General features: G+C 53.1%; 1 protein-coding gene across 3 annotated transcripts; it reads left to right on the plus strand.

Annotated features, from left to right (window-relative positions):
* The first annotated feature begins 3,828 nt into the window (after positions 1-3,828).
* CENPT (centromere protein T) lies at positions 3,829-13,847 on the plus strand. Of its 3 annotated transcripts, none has more exons than XM_029076284.2 (14): positions 3,829-3,911; positions 6,501-6,644; positions 7,629-7,773; positions 8,248-8,365; positions 8,601-8,685; positions 8,827-8,963; positions 9,241-9,307; positions 10,068-10,213; positions 10,401-10,625; positions 11,160-11,915; positions 12,531-12,612; positions 12,904-13,074; positions 13,242-13,346; positions 13,492-13,847. In XM_029076284.2, the coding sequence occupies exons 2-14, from the start codon at positions 6,541-6,543 to the stop codon at positions 13,628-13,630; spliced, it is 2,280 nt and encodes a 759-aa protein (XP_028932117.1). In that variant the 5' UTR covers positions 3,829-3,911; positions 6,501-6,540; the 3' UTR covers positions 13,631-13,847. The 3 variants fall into 3 exon arrangements, with proteins under 3 accessions (XP_028932117.1, XP_028932119.1, XP_028932118.1); XM_029076286.2 differs by having other exon boundaries at positions 10,452-10,625; XM_029076285.2 differs by having other exon boundaries at positions 3,840-3,911; positions 6,504-6,644.
* The last annotated feature ends 6,585 nt before the right edge of the window (positions 13,848-20,432 follow it).

Genomic DNA, 20,432 nt, shown 5'->3' on the forward strand with positions numbered 1-20,432 from the left:
TAAATTCATAATTGTCTTTCCCAAAGACTCATTCTCTGCCTTGATACTGGTGAGAAAATCGTACTTTTTTTTAGAAGAAATATGCAATGAGCTTCTGGGACAGTAGTCCTTGTCTTAAACCTATTTTGACTTATAATGAGCGACACTTGCAACATTTCTAAATTTACACCATTTCAGCTGTACAAACACAGGGGGTTTGACTTTATGACATCGGCCTCCCTTACGGCACCAGCTTCATTTACCACCTCCATACAGTTCAAGACTGGGAGGTAGTGTGGCCTAGTAGAAAAAATCAGGGACCGTAAGTCAAGAAACCTTGGTTCAAGTCCCAACTCGACCACTTGCCTGCTCTAAGGAGCCTCAGTTTCCTCATCTTTAAAACAGAGGTAAAGTACTCGTTCTTTCTCTTTCTTAGCCTGTGAGCCCCGTACTGGACTGAGTTCGATTTGATTATCTTGTGTCTATTCCAGTTTTTAGAATATAGTGGCACCTAGTAAGTAGTTGATGAAAATATCAGCATTATTAGGTCTTCATGGGGGGGTGGGGGTAGACAAGAGCTGGGGAAAGTGGGGAAACAATTTTTTAAAGCTGTAAATGGGGGAGAAACAGGTTAACATTGAAAGAGGGCAGGGTGTGGTGGGAGAAAGAGGGCTGTAGGAGGAGGAATTACTTTACAGGGTGACTAACCAGACAAGCACCCAGGATGGACAAGACCAACCTGTCAAATCCAGGGGTCAGGAGATACATTCAAGAAGTGGATTGACCCATCTGGGTCCAGGATTAGCTTCAGACATTTGACCACCCTGAGGTCCGAAAAAAAAATTACCAGTCCTCGCTGGGAGGGCCAGGGATGGCTCTTGTGGCTACCAGTCACATGTGACTTTTTGGGAAACTTGAAGCACATGGCCTAGTGGAAAGAACTAGGAGTCAGAGGACTGGGGTTCTAATCTCCCCCTTGGCTATTTGCCTGCGGTGTGAATTTAGGTAAGTCACTTAGCTTCTCTGGACCTCAGTTTCTTCATTAGTAAATTAGGGATTCAATACTTGCTCTCCCTCTTATTTAGACTGTGAGCTCCCATGTGGGATGGGGACCACGTCTGATTTGACTATGTTGTATTTACCCTAGTAGAGACACATAGTAGGCTGCTTGGAACATAGTCAGCTCTTGACAAATCCCACAATAATAATTATTATATTACGCATTGCCGGGAAGACTCCTGATCCATTCCTTGCTCCAGAGTCTTTGCGTTCCCCTTCCGTATCCCATAGAAACGGACAGTGCTTCCCAATCACAGGACTCGGTGAAGGGTGGTTGGGTGTTCAGAATAATAATACATCATATATATCACTTGAATTTGTTTTTTGTTTTTGTTCAGTGTTATTATTTTGAACAATATATCCCGCATCAGAACACCATGAATAGTACCAGAAAAAAATGCTAAATGCAATCTACTAACATTCTGAGTCTTCCAATGTCCATGCGTCAAATGCTTTGAGTAGAAAATCCTTGCAGATAACACATCCAGAGTTGTGAATCTTTAAAGGGCCCCTTAGTCCAGGAGGTGTCCAAAGAGTTCCCAGGGTTAAGTTTTTTGGGGTGGAAGATCCCAGGCCCCCATTCTTGTTGTCCCTGACCTTTTGTCACCCCTGTAGTGCCTCCAACTACCAATTTCCCCTGTGGCCCAAATCGAACCGCTGCTCCTCCCCTCCAAACCTCCAGGCTCAGGTGGAGGAGTGTTTGAATAGTGCTGAGCTTCCAAAAAGTAAATGAATTGAAACTGTGGTGGGTGAAACAATCCCCGGGCATGAGTGAGAAAGAGATGTGTGTGTTAAACAGGTCAGATGTGTGTGTTAAACAGGTCCACCAACGCTGTTGTATTGCATTCTCCCAAGCTCTTAGTACAGTATGCTATATAGAGCGTTCAATAAATACCATTGATGATAAATACTACTGTCATTAACGCACGTGACTGCGACCTTTGAGCATTTGATATTCTCCCACCCTCAACCCCACAGCACTTACATACAGATTTTTAAATTCCATATTATAAATGATTTATTTCGTTATCTTAATGTCTGTCTCCCCCTCAAGACTTCTCCCCATCTAGACTGTTAGCTCGTTATGGTAGGAGACGCGTCCATCAACTGTGTTGGAGTGTAAAAGTTGGTATTCATTTAAGCGCTTACTATGTGCCAAGCACTGCTCTAAGCGCCGGGATAGATACAGACTGTGAGCCCGTCGTTGGACAGGGATTGTCTCCTTTGCCAAACTGTATATTCCAAGCGTGTCTCAGTGGCAAGAGCCCGGGCTTGGGAGTCAGAGGTCGTGGGTTCTAATCCTGGCTCCGCCTCTTATCAGCTGTGTGACTTTGGGCAAGTCACTTCACTTCTCTGGGTCTCGGTTACCCCATCTGGAAAATGGGGATGAAGACTGTGAGCCCCAGGTGGGACCTGATTACCTTGTATCTACCCCAGAGCTTAGAACAGTACTTGGCACATAGTAAGTGCTTAACAAATACCAAAATTATTATTATTATTATTACAGTGCTCTGCACATAGTAAGTGCTCAATAAATATGACTGAATACAAGGTACTCAGCTAGTCCCCCGTGGAGCTCACAGTCTTCATCCGCTTTTCCAGATGAGGTAACTGAGGCCAGAGAAGTGAAGTGTCTCACCCAAAGTCACCCAACTGACAAGTGGCGAAGCCAGGATTAGAACCCAGGACCTCTGACTCCCAAGCCTGGTCCCGAAGCAAAGTGGCTTAATAATAATGTGACTTAGTGGCAAGAGCCTGGGCTTGGGAGTCAGAGGGTGTGGGTTCTAATCCTGACTCTGCCACTTGTCTGCTGTGTGACTATGGGCAAGTCACTTCACTTCTCTGGGCCTCAGTGACCTCATCTGTAAAAATGGGGATTAAAAAAGTGAGCCCCATGTGGGACAATCTGATGACCCTGCATCTATCCCAGCGCTTAGAACAGTGCTCAGCACATAGTAAGCGCTTAACAAATACCATCATTAATATTATTATTATTTCCACTGAGCCACGCCCCACAGTCACCACAGTTGACAAGAGGCAGGGCCGGATTAATAATAATAATAATAATAATAATGTTGGTATTTGTAAAGCACTTACTATATGCCAAGCATTGTTCTAAGCGCTGGGGGGATCCAAGGTGATCAGGTTGTCCCTCATGGGGCTCCCAGTCTTCATCCCCATTTTCCAGATGAGGTCACTGAGGCCCAAGAAGCGAAGTGACTGGCCCACAGTCCCACAGCTGACAAGCGTCTGAGCTGGGATTAATAACAATAATAATAATATTGGTATTTGTTAAGTGCTTACTATGTGCAGAGCACTGTTCTAAGCGCAGGGGTAGACACAGGGGAATCAAGTTGTCCCACGTGGGGCGATTAATAAAAATAATAATAATAATGTTGATATTTGTTAAGCGCTTACTATGTGCAGAGCACTGTTCTAAGCGCTGGGGTAGATACAGGGGCATCAAGTGGTCCCACGTGGGGTTCCCAGTCTTATCCCCATTTTCCAGATGAGGTCACTGAGGCCCAGAGAAGTGAAGTGACTGGCCCACAGTCCCCCAGCTGACAAGTGGCAGAGGCGGGCTTCGAACCCATGACCTCTGACTCCCAAGCCCTGGATCTTGCCACTGAACCACGCTGCTTCCTCCTTCCTACTGCCCAGCCCGGCTTTCCTCCTCCCCACCCCCTACGGCGCTTGCGCGATCAGGCCTCACAGGCCGAAGGAGAACTACATTTCCCGTGAGCCCCCCGCGGCAAAGCTCGCGAGATTTGGCTCGAAAGGGAGCGGCGGGAGCGCGCGCTGGGAAGCCGGCGGCCGTTGCTCGAGGACTGGCCCGTCCTTCGGACCCTCTGCAGCCCTCCCCCCTTCCCACGGTACTTTTTCTTTTCTTTTCCACCCTGTCTGCCACACACTGTTCTAGGGGCAGGTACAATAATAATGGTGGTATTTGCTAAGCGCTTCCTGTTCATTCAGTAGTATTTATTGAGCGCTTACTCTGTGCAGAGCACTGGACCAAGCGCTTGGAATGGACAAGTCGGCAACAGATAGAGATGGTCCCTGCCCTTTGACGGGCTTACAGTCTAATCGGGGGAGACGGGCAGACAAGGACAATGGCAATAAATAGAGTCAAGGGGAAGAACATCTCATTAAAACAATGGCAAATAGAATCAGGGTGATGTACATCTCATTAAACAAAATAAATAGGGTGATGAAGATATATAAATTGAGTGGACGAGTACAGTGATGAGGGGGTGGGACGGGAGGGGGTGGGGAGGAGAGGGAAAGGGGGGAGAAGAGGGTTTAGCTGCGGAGAGGTGAAGGGGGGGGTAGAAGGAGCAGAGGGAAAGAGGGGGGAGCTCAGTCTGGGAAGGCCTCTTGGAGGAGGTGAGCTTTACTATGTGCAGAGCACCGTTCTAAGCGCTGGGGGAGAGACAGAGTCATCAGGTTGTCCCCCGTGAGGCTCACAGTCTTCATCCCCGTTTGACAGATGAGGGAACTGAGGCCCAGAGAAGTGACTTGCCCACAGTCACCCTGTTGACAAGTGGCAGAGTCGGGATTCGAACCCATGACCTCTTTCCACTGAGCCACGCTGCTTCTCTAGTGAGCAGGTCAAGCGCAGTACCAGTCCTAAGTAATAATAATAATGTTGGTATTTGTTAAGTGCTTACTATGTGCAGAGCACTGTTCTAAGCGCTGGGGGAGGTACAGGGTCATCAGGTTGCCCCACGTGAGGCTCACAGTCTTCATCCCCGTTTGACAGAAGAGGGAACTGAGGCCCAGAGAAGTGACTTGCCCACAGTCACCCAGTTGACAAGTGGCAGAGTGGGGATTCAAACCCATGACCTCTGACTCCCCAGCCCGGGCTCTTTCCACTGAGCCACTCTGCTTCTCTAATAATAGTAGTAATTAATGACAATAATAGTCATTGGCGTTTGTTAAGCGCTTACTATGGGTCGAGCACTGTTCTAAGCGCCGGGGAAGATCCAGAGTAATCAGGTTGACCCACGTGGGGCTCACCCTTTTAATCCCCATTTTCCAGATGAGGGAACTGAGGCCCAGAGAAGTCAAGCGACTTGCCCGAGATCACATAGACAAATGGCGGAGGCGGAATTAGAACCCACGGCCTCTGACTCCCGAGCCCGGGCTCTTTCCACTAAGCTACTAGGCCTTCCACTAAGCCACCTAGGCCTCACAATCTAATAATAATAATGTTGGTATTTGTTCAGCGCTTACTAGGTACCGAGCACTGTTCTAAGCGCTGGGGGAGATGCAGGATCATCAGGTGGTCCCACGTGGGGCTCCCCATCTTCATCCCCATTTTCCAGAGGAGGGAAGTGAGGCCCAGCGAAGGGAAGTGACTGGCCCAAAGTCAGGCAGCAGACAAGTGGCAGAACCAGGATTAGAACCCGCGATCTCTTACTACCAAAACCGGGGCTTTTTCCACTAAGCCACTCCCCCTTTTAGACCGTGAGCCCACTGTTGGGCAGGGATGGTCTCTATCTGTTGCCGAACTGTACACTCCAAGCGCTTAGGACAGTGTTCTGCACACAGTAAGCGCTCAATAAATATTAATGAATGAATGATCCCTTTATACTAACATCCGTCTCCTCTTCTGGACCGTAAGCGTGGTGTGGACAGGGAGTGTGTCTTCCAACTCTGTTATATTGTACTCTCCCAAGCTCTTAGTACAGTGCTCTGCACACAGTAAGCGCTCGATAAATACTTTTGACTGATTGATTTCCTCCCGTTACCTTGTGTCACCTCCCGATTCTCTCCCCGCAACACCTTTCTAATATAATAATAATTATGGTACTTGTTAAGAGTGTATTTGTGTCAGCAGTGTTCTAAGTGCTGGAGTAGATACAGGTTAGTCATTCAGGTTGGACACAGTCCCTGTCCCACATAGGGCTCACACTCTTAATCCCCATTTTACAGATGAGGTAACTGAGGCCCAGAGAAGTGACTTGCCAAGGGTCACGCCGCAGAAATGGGGCAGAGCCGGGATTAGAACCCATGACCTTCGGACTTCCAGGCCCACCCACCTCCCTTCCTCTGGCCTCTGTCCCCTGCCTTTCCCCCTCCCCTCTCCTCCAGGACCCCTGGGCTCTCTTTTTTTTTAATGGTGTTTGTTAAGCGCCTACTATTTGCCAGGCACTGTACTAAGTGCTGGGATAGACGCAAGCTAATTAGTTTGGACACAGTCCATGTCCCACATGAGCCTCACAGTCTTAATCCCCCTTTTACAGATGAGGTAACCGAAGCACAGAGAAGTGAAATGACTTGCCCAGGGGCACCTAGCAGACAAATAGCAGGACTGGGATTAGAACCCAGGTCCTTCTGACTCCCCAGCCCGAGCTCTATCCCCAAGGTCACGCTGCTCCTCTGCTTCCCGAGAAGCAACCAACTCTTGGCCCCGGCTACAGCCCTGGTGGGTGCATGAGTGAAGAATTGCTGTCTCCCAGCAGGCCGCCTCGCCCGCCCGTCCCTCCCCAGCCCGGGGAGATGGCGTCCCTTCCGGAGGATGACCTTACGACACGGACCTTGCTGAAGCGGGTGCTGGCCACGGAGCCTCCCCACACCCCGCTGCCCGTTCCTGGCCATGACCGGTGAGTCTAGCCCGCCCTCTCCACGGTAGGCCTTGGCCCGGCCTTTCCCTTCAACTCAGGGCTCGGCCTGGGCTGGTGGGCCACCTGGGGGTGGGGGGAGCGGCGTGATGGACTCTGGCTGTGAGCGGGTCGGGGGGGTTCGGTGGATGTTAAGTCAGAGCACAGGAACACGTGTCCGGAATCATTCTCCCACTCCGTGGCCCTACCGAGTGAGGTGACGGGGCAGGGTAGTTCGGCTCTCAATCAACCAAGCAATGAGATTTTATTCTCCTTGAAGGCAGGGGCCATGTATCTCACTTCCACTGTACTAGTGCCTCAAACTCGGAAACTCAGAGGGTGCCATTAATGGATTGATAGTGCAGTAGGATTCGCATCCTTTATTTGCCCGACCCAAGCCCATAGTATCTCTGTACATTTGTGTAATTCACGTATTTATATTAATGTCTCTCCCCCTCTAGACAGTAAGCTCCTTGTGGGCAGGGAATGCATCTACCAACTCTGTTATAGTCTACTTTCCAAGTACTTAGTGCTCTGCCCATAGTAAGCACTCAATGAATATGAATGATCGATAATAGGTGACAGGATTGGAAGAAGGTTGCGCAGGAAGAAGAGAGGAGAATGGGGAGGGAAACTCTCTAGCTCTTGCCTTTGGGTCAGCCTGGAGATAGTGGCTCTCTGACCCTGGGTAAACTCTTGGGAGAGGTGGGAGTTGGTCCGTTTTTGTCCCTTAAGATTGGAGCTCCTAGGAGGCTTGGGCCTTGTCCCTCAGATTTGAGTTGGAGAAGGAGTCTGCACAGGCGGAGCTACTAGTGAGCCAGAAGTAGAGCTGCCCACTGGTAAAGAAGATTCTCCACCGCCCGCCTGAGGTTTTCTCAGGCTACGTGGCCCTTAGTGTGCAATGGAGCGGGCAGGGTGCGGAGGACTGCCCTGGCTGGGCCGGAAGGAGTCCATAGGCAGGGATGGCTACGTCTCGGCTTCCCTCAGAAAGCCCAAGCTGGAGACCCGCCGGAGGAGCCTGCGTCTCAGCGGCCCACCCCTTCCGCCCCCTGAGACCCCCGCCACGTCGTCTCCCTCCATGACGCTACGCAACAGGATGAAGGAGAGAGTCCGGCGCTCGATGAGGATCACGGTACTCCCCAGGGCGTCTCACAGGAGAATCATAGTGATAACTGTGGTATTTGTTAAGCGCTTACCATGTGCCGAGCGAACACAGCGCTGGGGTAGATACAAGATAATCAAGTCAGGTACCGTCACCGTCCCGCGAGGGGCTCACCTCCTAAGCAGGAGGGAGAACAGGTACTGAATCCCCGTTTCACAGTTGAAGCTGAGGCCCAGAGAAGTGAAGTGGCTTGTTCACGGTCACGCAGCGTACTAGTGGCAGAACCAGAGTTAGAGCCCAGGTCTTCTGAGGCCTAGGCCCATGCTTTCGCCATTGTGGAGGAGGTAGGAACCCACGCACCGACCTCAGCTAATTGGCGTGTGCCGGCAGGGGAGGTGGTGGGGGCTGGCCTTCTCCCCGGGAGGGAGATCGGGCCTGCTTCAGTGAGAGCCCTGGACTGACTGCTCAGCCTCGCTGGTGCCTGACTGACTGCATTCTTTGTAGAGGGCCTCCTCCTCTAGGCCCCCGGAATCCCAGGCCAGTAGCAGGCCCGCCCCACCAAGGCGAGACAAGATGGACGAAGAGACTCCCAGGACCATTTTGAGGAACATCATGCAGACGGGTGAGCAGGGCCCAAAGCAGCCCAGGACCCAGAGACGGGGGACAGCGAGTGGGGTTGGATCCAGGGCTCGCCAAAGGGTTGGGAGGACCCAGGGGACTGCTTCGAGGGGTGACGTTGGGCCCGGGCCTCAGGCGGTTGCGCCTGAGCACAGTGTGTTCTCCCGCCCCCAGCCCAAGCAGTACATACACCCCCACTCTCTTCTCCCGCCTTCGCCTCACCTGCTCTCTCGTTGCAGCCCCAGAAGCTTCCATGCTAGTGCCCAACTCCCCAGCACCAGCAGTGGAAGAAGTCCAGCCCCTACAGGAAAGCAGGCAGAGCAGGTGTGTGACAGGATGGTCTTGGGGGAGCCCGGTGAGACTCTGGGATGGCAATGAAGGGTGGAAGCTGGGGGGAGGGAAGGGGAACCTTGAGATCCCTTTCCTCCCTGTGCCCTTCCCTGATCGTGTTCCCGTTTGCTCCAGCCTGGACCTGCAGCTGCCAGAGCTGGAACCCCTCGTGCCAATGGCTCGGGCACAGCTGGGCACTGGCCGGAAACGGAGGAAGTTGAGGCTGTCCGAGTTTGAGCGCGGAGTCGACCAGGGCCTTGCTGCTTCTGTGGGTGAGTCCTCGGACCCGCTGCAGCTCCTGTGGGCTGCTGGGGTCTGTACGCTCCCAGCAGCCCCAGACAGCCCCATGGAGACCGTCCGGGGGAGGGGCGATGGGGTGGGACCGAGGCCTCCCAGAGCGGGCGGCAGGGAGCTCCTGGGCAGATCTTCCAGGGGAGGCTTTGGTATCTCCGCTATCCCTGCCTCATCTGACCGTCTTCCTGTTCCCCGAGGTGGTGGGGATGGCCGGCCTCCCTGGGAACTACTAACCTCACGGTCTCTTCCGGACAGGAGCCCCCAGTCTGACGATCCCTGCTGAGGAGCCGTTAGCCTCAGCCAACACGTCCTCACTGACCAAGTACGGCTGAAAGCGGCTTCGCTTGGGGCTTGGTGGTGGGAGGGGCTCAGACGCGATTGGAGGGAGGAGGGAAATTGGCCTCATAACAAATGCCGCAAATGTTATTATTATTATTACTAATAATAATAAGCACTGTGGTAATAATGACAATGATATTTTTTAAGCGCTTACTTAGGGAAGATACAAGCTAATCAGGTTGAACACAGTCCCTGCCCCACAAGGGGCTCAGAGTCTTAATCCCCATTTTACAGATGAAATTACTGAGGCCCAGAGAAGTGAAGTGACTTGCCCAAGGTCACACAGCAGACAGGTGGCAGAGCCGGGTTTAGAACCCATTGACCTTCTGACTCCCAGGCCTGTGCTCTTTTCATTAGGCCATGCTGCTGTACTGAGCACTGGGATGAAAGATAATCAGGTCAGACACAGTCTAAGTAGAAGGGAGAACAGGTACCGACTCCCCATTTTACAGATGAGAATCCTGAGACCCAAAGAGGTGAAGTGACTTGCCCAAGGTCACACAACAGGCAAGCAGCAGCCTTGGGATTAGAACCCGGGCCCTCTGACTCCCAGGCCTGGGCTCTTTCCTCTAGGCTACGCTGTTTTTCTCTTTAATGTAGATGCCCCAGCTCTGCTTCTTCCCAGGTCCCCCCAGGGTGAGAGGCAGCAGCCTTGCGCGCAGGGTACAGCCCCGGCCAGAGGAAGGGGCGGGTTCACAGTGGGCCTTGAGCTCACCTTGAGCTCCGTGCTCCTCCTCTCGCAGGTCATTCAACCTGTCTCTAACGGCCCTTGTGCTGCCCGAGTCCGTGAAAAGACCCGGGTTGGCCCGGAGGCCCAGAACTCGCAAGGCCATCAGCCTGGAAGCATTTGAGCAGGGGCTGGAGAAGACCCCCCTGCCCACGCAGGAAGGTGAGGCCCATCTCTGGGAGTCTTTGGTGGGTGGCGAGGGGGACCTGGAAGCTGAACACAAAAATGGCTGAAAGATCCCCTGCCCCCCGGGGTGGTCCCAGGTGTAAGGGGGTGTCTTGTGCTTACAAGAAGGAGTTTCCCAGGTCCCGGGGGGCTCCGTCAGTGACATCGGGGTCTCGTTTCCTAGCCGCCCAGGCAGCCTCGGCCGACTCGTGGGTGGTGGCGGACACCCTCTTAGGGGATACCCAGCTGTTCCTGCAGGCCTCTCCCTGGGATCAGAGCCGGCCCCACCACTCCCAAGTCCAGCCCGCCGGCGAGGGGAAGCAGGACCCAGACAAGGCTGACGCACACCAGACCCGAAGCCCGAGTTCTGCCGCATCCCGGCTGAGCCCAGCCAGACAGGTGGACGGTGGTGAGTGAGCGGTTGGATCCTGCCGAGGCCATCCCTGCCTTGGGCGTTTGGGGATGGATGGCAGAGTCGGGCACATTTTAGTCATGAGTGGGGGTGGTAGTCCCCGAGGCCATCCTGACTCCCAGCAACTCTGCCAGCTTCTGGGGTGGAGGCTGGAGCTCCCAGTGGGATCAAGTCCCAAGCCGTTCCCCACCAGGCCAGCCAGGGGTCCGTGTCCGATCCCCCTGGGCAGAGGCAGGGAGGCCAGGCCGGCAGGGGTAGGTCCCCACCCCCTTCCACGTTGGACGAGAACAGCTGAGAGTCAGGACAGAGTGGGCCGATTGAGGGAAAGGAGCAGAAGCTGGATGGAGGCAAAACCTTCCTCCCTTCCCCTCGCTGTCGTCCCACTGCCAGCCGAGGCAGACGCCAGGAGGGCAGAGAAAGATATGGTCAGTGGCCGGGCTGGAGAAGCCTCAGAAGCAGGATGGCAAACTGAAAAGAACTTATCTGACCTTTCCTCATTTCCCTCTTCCCCTCCCGGCTCTTGGTCCCCAGCCTCCAGGAGCCTGGACGGGGCTCAGGTGAGCAGACAGAGCCTGGGGATCAGACACTCCGCTCGCTTTACTCCCACACGGAATAAGGACATCAGGGAAGCTGGAGCGGAGCCCGGCCACCGTAGCGGAATGGAGCTGGCAGCGGTGGGAGAGCGGGAAGCACGGGCAGTAGAGGAGGAGGGCCAGGTGGCAGGATTGGCGGGGAAAGGCAAGGCGGCACCGTTGGCAGGGGAGGATGTAGCGACGACAGCGATGGGGGAGCGCGAGGGAACACCTTTGGCAGGCGAGGACGGGACGAGCGCGGTGACGGGGGAGGGCAAGGCGGCATCACTGGCGGAGGAGGACGAGGCGCACATCTTGGAGGCAGAAGAAGAGGCCGAGGTTGCAGAGTCGGTAGAGGAGGAGAAAGAGGGGGAGGTGGTGTCCGAAGAAGACGGGGCGACGGTAGAGGAGGAAGAGTCTGAGGAAGCAGAGTCAATAGAGGAGGAAGAGGGGGACGAGGTGGCAGCCATGGGAGAAGAGGAAGATGAGGTGACGCCGTTGGTGGAGAAGGACGAGGCGGTGACAGTGGGGGAAGAGGAGGATGAGGCGGTAACGACGGAGGAGGAGGCCGAGGCAATAGAGGAGGACGAGGTGATGGAGGAGGACGAGCCAGAGCCACTGGTGGAGGAGGATGGGCTGGCCACCACGGAAGAGGAAGAGGTGGAAACCGAGGCAGAGGGATCAGAGGAACATACAGGAGCCGTGCAGGAAGCTGGTAAGAGCAGGACACAGCCCCGACAGCTCTGGCGCAGAGCCGACACCGGGACCCTCCTCTTCACCCGACACTTGAGGAGGTCCTTGAGTCCACGTGGCTAGTCCCGTTCCCCAGCCCCACTCCCCGTTTCTCACCACTGCTCCCCAGCAAAAGGTGTGTGTTTTTGTTGTAAACCAAGAGCAAGATCCTTTGGGTCTTGTCTCAGTGCCTGGGGGAAGAAGGGGGGAGTCTAGGTGGGGCTGTAGGTGGTCAACAACACTGAACTATTCATCTCTTGCTGTCCCTCGGGAGACCCTGCAGAACTAACCCCAGGGCCTCGTGTTTTTGTTTTGTTTTTTTAATGGTATTTGTTAAGCCTACTATGTGCCAGGCATTGTTCTAAGCTCTGGAGTAGGTACAAGATAAATTCGGGTTGGACACAGTCCCTGTCCCTCTTAGGGCTCAAGATCTTAATCCCCATTTCACAGATGAGGTAACTGAGGCAGTTGTGGCCTTCGGGCCTCAACTTCCCAGGTCCATGGCATGGGGGAGATTGGCAGCCCCGAGCTTCTCCCAGAGGTCAGAGGGGCTGGGGCCGTCTTGACCCCAACCTCTTCCTCTTCTCTCTGAACCCAGAGATCTCCTTGAAGACCCCAGCATTCATCCAGGCCAAACGACAGCAAGCTTTTGCCCCATCAGCTTCCCCCAGCCCTGCCAGGTAAGTGCCTGGCCTTGGGATCTGTGCCAGTACGAGGAGGTGGGGTCTCTGCACCTGGCTGGACCCCTGTCCTCATTGACTGGTCACCTCACCCAAGTCGAACACTCCCAAGGCCCAGTCTAGATCTTCTTGGAGGGAGGGGGGCGGCCTCTGACCTCCTCCCCCCATGACCCTGCCCACCCATCTTCCAAGGGCGTGAGGGTGCCCTCGGCTCCAGCCCGGCTCTGTCGGGATTCGATTTCCTGCTTCCCTGAGGTTGCTCAGTGGCCTTTGCTCTTTTCCTGCTCCCAGGTCTCCCCCGAAAAGCTTTCCAACCAAGCAGGCCCGAGCCCGAGGCCCTGCCCGAGCCCCCAGACCACCTCGAACCCCAGGCTCGGCTCTGTTGAGCCACTATGCCAAGATCTTCGGCTTTTACGCTAAGATGCCCGTGGAGAAGGCTGCCTACAAGGTGGTGGAGAAGAGGTGAGTCCTCGTTCCCCTGCCCCCACTGAGGGACTGTGGGCAGGGACACAGCGAAGGAAGGGAAGAAGAGTCAGCTAATGCCTCGGGCACTAAGGAGATTCCATGGGCCCATGGCTGGGGGGATGTAGAGTGTCCTGGCCCTTATTGCTGGTGCCTGTTTCCGGCAGCCTGGACCGCTACTTCAGGCAGCTCGGGGATGACCTGGAAGTGTTTACCAGCCACGCCGGTCGCAAGACCGTGGAGGCGGAGGATCTGGAGCTGCTCATGCGGCGGTGAGTTGGCTCGAACCTCTCTCCGTACCTGGGCCGCGGACCTGACTGGGGCGGGGCGGGAGGCAGGGAGCCGTGACCCGTCTGACGCCCCCGCTTTCCTCCTCCGTCCCCCTGGCCCAACCGCACCTGCCGGTCTGCTCCACAGCCAGGGCTTGGTGACGGACGATGTCTCCCTGCACGTGCTGGTGGAGCGTCACCTACCCATGGAATACCGCCGGCTGCTCATCCCCTGTGCCACCAGCGGCAACCGCGTCAGCCCCGCCCTGGGACAGCGGAAACTGTGACCTTCCCCCGCCTTCGGGCTCACCTACAGACACGGGGCTGCAGCTGGGCCCCTCGCCCCATCCCGCTCCACCCTTACAGCAGTGAGGGTGCAGCCACAGGTTACTGTGCCAGCTGGTGATGGATGGGGAGCACCTCCATGCCTCTGGGCTGTGCCCCACCCCGCCCCCGGGCCACTGTGTATAAAGTTAAATAAAGGTGATGGAGAGCATCTTGGTGGGCAGGGCTGCTGCAGGCCATGTGTAGATCCAGCCTGGACTCCCCTCCTCCCTGCGTAGGCCCCCGGCCCGGCCCACGGAACTCTATTTACTACTTTCCCTTCAGGGCCCCCCCCCCAACCCGTGCCCCATCCCTGGCAAGTTTGTGAGGTCAGAGGCTTCCTAAAGGTGGAAGGTTTAACCCGATACCAGGATATCGGTTTCTCTTCCCTTTGCTTCCCTCGGCCCTGCAGGTTCAGGGCATGGTAATTTCCCGGAGCTTGAACAAGCTCGTGTGGGACCCAGTGATGTAAGATTAAGACCGGTTGATAGAAGCACCTGGAGACGGCTGTGTTCATAATAATTATCATTATTATTATTATGGTACTTGCTAAGCATTTACTATATGCCAATGTTTTAAGCGCTGGGGAAGATATGAGTTTAAACAGGTTGGACACAGTCCCAGTCCCACGTGGGGCTCAAACTCTTAATCCCCATTTTGCAGATGAAGTAATCGAGGTCCGGGAAGTTGAGTAACTTGCCCAAGGTCACAGAGCAGACAAGTAGTGGAGTCAGGATTAGAACTAGGGTCCTTCTGACTCCCAGGCGTGTACCCTACCTACTAAGCCATGCTGCTTCTCTGGGGTTCACTAGGGTCTCAGCTCCTGTACCAGTGTGGCTCTGCCTCAGTTTTTGCACTGTGTTAGGGGGAGATAAGAGATGGGACAGGTGCTGTGGCCTGCTTGAAGGAGTGTCCACCTCATCTGTGGGGAAGGAATCGAGACCCCGGGGATGCCAACTCCAAGGGGCCACTGCCTCCAGAGGTTTGCGGCTGGAGGAACAAAGCCCTGGCTTTCACACCCATGTCCCCCAGCTTTCTGGGTGGGCCTCCACCTCTCCCTCACTCTCCACAGGGGGCTGAGAACAACAAACCGGGGCTGAAAATTCTAAAGAAAGAATTGAGGCTCGAATCTTTCTGACCCGCTAGCTCACTGGAGTCTCCTAGCTCCCCGTTCCACCCTCCGTGCCCTCTTTTCACCCCCACGCTACTAGGTGAAAAATTGGCCCCGGGGCGGTTGAGGCCGCGGATTCCATACCCGGAAGCAGGAAGAGGGTTCGGTGTTCCCGCCGCTGGCTCGGCTCACGGCGTCAAGCAGTGACTTGTCCCTTGACTGGGGACGGAGGAGGCCCCCAGTTCTGCTGTAGTTTGCCTGCCGCACTGCGAACACCTCCAGGAGAGGCAAGACCGGAGCTCTGTTTGCTGAAGGTTGTTGCCCGCCAGATCTGGGTCAGCCTCAAAGTAAAGACACTTCAAGTGACAATAAACACTCTTATTTTTCTCAACCTACACTCTGTTTAGGCTTGACAACTCCTCAGTTTTGACTAGGCAACGTGGGCTTCGCTTGTGGGAGACCGGACAAGGGGAGGAGCACATGGAAGCCTTGGAAAATAATCTTAAAATGCTGCATTGGGGTGAAGGGGAGAAAAAGAGGGTTAAAGTCGGGAGGGGTCAGGAAGAGACAGAGCAGTTTGGAGGAATCTGATCTCCAGGAAGCTTGGCTACCTTGCAAGGGAAACTCTCTGACTCGATGAAAGCAGATTAATGTAGCTCTATGACTCCTCTGTAATTGACTGGGTACAGGACTCTGGGGCACTTGGGTCAGAATAGGGTACCCAACCCAGGTTCAGGAACCAATCCCCTATTCAAAACATTGTTCCTGTGGGAAAGGTGGATCCTGCTTAAGGCACTATGACTTAAAGGTGTGGTTTAGCCAAAACCAGCTGTGGCCGGAGCCCGCGGACAACCTAGAGAACTGGCATGACTTAGTTGGTACTCAGCCTTTACTTTGGCCGAAGAACAGAATTCTGCTTAGAGGCCCTTGGCAGGGGACCAAGAGAAAGCATTTAGATTTGTCACAAAGAAACCTGAAGAGACTTTGTTCGGAGTTTTAAAAGACTAGCCTGGGAACCTGAAACGTTTCCAATGACAAACCCGTCGAGAAAACTGAAGAAAGTGGATGGGAGAAGGCAGCGATACAGTTCAAGTTCCCCAAACTCTCGTTAAAAATTCTATATTGAGCTCTCCCAAGTAATTAGTACAGTGCTGTGCACAGTAAGCGCTCCACAGGTAATGCTGAGTGATTGATAGTATATATCGGCGATTTATTTATATAAATGTCTGTCTCCCCCTCTAGTCTCTGAGCTTGTTGTGAGGAGGGAATGTGTCTGTTTATTGTTATATTGTACTCCCAGGCACTTAGTACAGTGCTCTGCACAAAGTAAGCACTCAATAAATACAACTAATTGATTAAAAGTTGCCTGTGTTCCAGTGCTAAATTGGCAGCTATGGAGAGCAGACTCGTGTGTTCTTGGCAGAGGGCCAATAATAATTGTATTTCTTAAGTCCTTACTGTGTGTCGGGCAGTGTTGGGATGGATACAAGAAAATCATCTTGGACACAGTTCCTCTCCCAAGTGGGGCTCACAGTCTCAATCCCCATTTTACAGATGAGGTCACTGAGGCACATAGTGAAGTTTCCCGAAGTCACGCAGCGGACACGTGGCACAGTCAAGATTAGAACCCATGACCTGACTCCCAGGTCCATGCTCTATCCACTCTGCCATGTCACAACATATCACACAGAGATGGCTTATCCTTTCCAGAGACACAAACACCAACTGGGACATAGAGAGAGAGAGAGAGAGGGTGTGAGTGTATGTACATACGTATGTATGTATATATAAGAAATTATGTCCCAGTTGTTGTTTGTGTCTCTGAGAGGGACAGGCCAAGTCTGGAGTGCTGAGTCAGAGGTATGAGCAGGTTCTCCAGGAAGTCGAATCATTCGAGAAAGTGAAGGACAAATGGGTGAGTGAGAAGGGGATGTGAAAGGAGGGGGGAGAGGGAAAAGAAAGTCAAAGGAAGTGGTGGAGTCTTTTGAAGACAATCCACAGAGAACCGGATGAGGAAGCCCCGTCACGGAGAGATGGGTAATGAGGAAGGGTGAAGGGCAAAGGAACAACAGTTATCTAATTTGAATGATAATCATAATAATAATAATGGCATTTATTAAGTGCTTACTATGTCTAAGCCCTGGGGGATGGACAAGAAGATCAAATTGGGTGGTTCCCGTCCCTCGTGGGGCTCACAGTCTAAGAGTGAGAACAGCTGCCACTTGTCTGCTGTGTGACCTCATCTTATCACCACTGTACAGTTGAGGAAACTGAGGCCCAGAGAGGTTAAGTGGCTCACGCAAGGACATAGAAAAGGTCAGTAAGCAGGGTTGGGACTAGAACTTCCAGCCCCATATTCTTTCCACTAGGGTACACTGCCTCTAAACTGACTAAATGAGGATTTCTGCCTGTTTTCTCTAAGATAGCAGAGCCAGGTTCCTTAATCATCCCCTCCGGAGAGGTTTCCCTCCATCCTTGGGCTACTGATCTCTGCCATCCTCGAGGTCCCTGGCCAGACCCCCTGCACCTCCGCATCAAACAAAAACTCCTCACCAGTGGCTTTAAAGCACCTTGCCCTCTTCTACCTCACCTCACTACTCTCCTTCTAAAACGCAGCCCGCACACTTCGTGCCTCTAGGGCTAACCTCACTGGGCCTCGCTCTGGCCCTGACTCCCTGCTAACCCCTGGCCCATGTCATTCCTCTGGCCTGGAATGTTCTCCCTCCTCAAATTCGACAATTACTCTCCCCTGCTTCCAAGTCTTTTTGAATGCACATCTCCTCCAAGAAGCCTTCCCAAACTAGGCTCCCCCTTTCCTCTTCTCCCACTCCTCTCTGCTTTGCCCTGACTTGCTCCTTTTGTTCTCCCCCAGGCCCACCTCAAAGCACTTAGGTACATATCTGTAAATTATTTGTATTGATGTCTGCCTTCTCCCCTCTAGACTAAGTTCGTGGGGGCAGGGAACGTGTCTGTCGATCGTTGTATTGTACTTTCCCAAGCACTTAGTACAGTGCTCTGCACACAATAAGTACAACTGACTGAATGAATGAATGAATTTCCCAAGCCCAGAGCATTGGTCCAAGCCAAGAACTCAAGGCCAGTGGACCTCACTTCCTGCCTGATGATTCCAGCCCCCTGGGATGAGTCTTCTGGGACCTCATGCTGGGCCAGAGGAAAATCTTCAAATGCCAGGACAGGTGGCAGGCGAGACGGGGGAGGGGAAGAGTTGCCAGGAACCAAGCAAAATCTCCGGGTGGAAAGGTCATGGGAACACACGAAGTTCAGCTTCCTCTTCTTGTGACAGGCAGTGTCCAGCTGAAACAGCTCTCAAGGGGCAAGGGTTTTTCCATGTTTGACCTCAGTTGACTGAGGAACTCAGCATTCATTGGTGGGGGTGGGAGGCAGGAAGCAAGGAGGAAGAGGGAACTGCTGTATGGTCCATGGGGAGGGAGATAACAAGATCCCGGCACACTGATCCTCCCCAGGGGCCAAGAGTCCATCTGCCTGCCCAACGGCAGCAGCATTTCGATCTCTCCATTTCCAGAGAAGCAGCGTGGCCTAACGTAAAGAACACTGGCTTTGCCACTTGTCTGCTGTGTGACCTCAGGCATGTCACTTCACTTCTCTGTGCCTTAGTTACCTGATGTGTAAAATGGGAACTAAGATTGTGAGACCCATGCGGGACTATGTCCAGCCTGATTATCTTATATCTACCCCAGCACTTAGTATAGCGCGTGGCACAGAGTACCGTGAAAAAAACAAAACCAAAAAAAAACCAACAACTCTTCCTTTCAGGAAATATCCCACATTACACCCCAAGGCATAGCAATAAATCACCCAGATTCTCAACCCAGAAGAGTGTCCAGCTCATTAAGCTCTGGAGCAGATAAAAGGAATGGGGTTGTCTTCCCCTCCTGAGAGACCCAATCTATCACTCTGTCTGTCTTTCTGCCTCTCTCTCTTTCATTTACCTTGGGGCTTTGGCTCCAAAGTTAGGTCATTCATTTAAGCCCAAAGAGATGCTTGGCTTGTCCCCAAGCCATTGATGTTTAATATCAGTTGGGACTTTCTGGTATGTTTGGGTCTGATAAATTTCGTAGACCTTTCACCCAAATCTCTGCCATCCCGGGAAAAGGCCTGAGTCACAAACATGGGTTTTTCACCTGCTGGCTTGAGTATTTTTCTCTGTGCCAGAAAATTTCCATTTTTTTCCCCACCCATACCGGTGACTTTCATGTCCTTTGATCCCATATCACATCTTCGTAACCTCGTGCAGTGACTGAGGTCTATGGCCTCCTGGCCTCCCTCTGGCTGAGGTCTTCCTAGTTCTTTAGCCTAAGGTCAACACTCAACCCCGCTTTGGACCTCCACATCCCCACGCCCTCCCCAGCCTCTCACACTGAGTCACACTGGGCTGCCTTGGGGGCAACGAGGCTGATGGTTGAAGGGGGAGGAAGGAGGAGGAGCTCAGAGTTTCCATCTCCAGCTCCTGGGGCAGCAGCTGTCAATCAAATGGACTGCTGTGCCAATCAGTAAGTTCTACCTGAGCCCGGCCCAAATCCAGTTCTACCCGGGCTGAAACAAGTGGGAAATTTACTTTCAAGAGAAATGGCTGCCAATGTTCCTTTCCCCATGTTGACAGCGAGGCAGTGAATGTCTGTGAGGCATGAGAGCTGGACCCTTGTGACCCCTGACCTGGACCTGAACAGCTCGTTTTCCAGATCACGGCCTTCGACTCTGGGCTGGAGGCTGCTGCTGCTGCTGCTTAGAATTGGGCCGGGAAGGAAGTCTCTGCTCACCCTACTCCCAGTGAAAGTCCTCTCACTCATGCTGTTTCCCTGGTTTGCAACTACCTAATGTAGGTCCTAGTGAAGATTGTCCAGGTAAAAGGTCAGCTGGGAGAAAGTGTTCAGGCAGAAATAACTGCTCGGGCAGAGAAGCAGCATGGGCTGGTGGATAGAGCCCAGACCTGTGAGTCAGAAGATCATGGGATCTGACCCCAGCTCTGCCACTTGTCTGCTGCGTGACCTTGAGCAAGTCACTTCAGTTCTCTGGGCCTCAGCTACCTCATCCGTATAAAGGGGATTAAGACTGTGAGACCCATTTGGAACATGGGTTGTGTCCAACCTGAATAGCTTGAATCTACCCCAGCGCTTAATACATTGCCAGGCACGTAGTAAGCACTTAACAAATTCTATAAAAATTAAAGTAAGATGAACTCCCTAGTCCAAATTAATATTATTCATGGAGCATCTACTGTAGGCAGAGCAGTTTACAAAGTGACTACTGTGGGCAGAGTACTGCACTACTCATTCATTCATTCAATCACATTTATTAAGAGCCTACCATGTGCAGACCACTGTGCTAAGTCTTTGGAAAGTACGATTCGGCAACAGATAGAGCCTACCCAACAACGGGCTCACAGTCTAGAAGGAGGGAGACAGACGACAAAACAATCCCAACCCTCTAGGAGATTACAGTCTAATTGGGAGGGGAGGAACAACAAGACTCCAAATTAACTCACCAGTGGGAGGAGGGAGAGATTGAAAAGATGAGAGAGGGCAACACCTCCATATTTGCTGAACGGTGATCACGAGTGCCCACCGAGAAAGAGGAATTGGCCAGATATGAACCAATTTTGGAACCCTCTGACC

This window comes from Ornithorhynchus anatinus, chromosome 11 (assembly GCF_004115215.2).
Source record: "Ornithorhynchus anatinus isolate Pmale09 chromosome 11, mOrnAna1.pri.v4, whole genome shotgun sequence".
NCBI lineage: Eukaryota > Metazoa > Chordata > Mammalia > Monotremata > Ornithorhynchidae > Ornithorhynchus > Ornithorhynchus anatinus.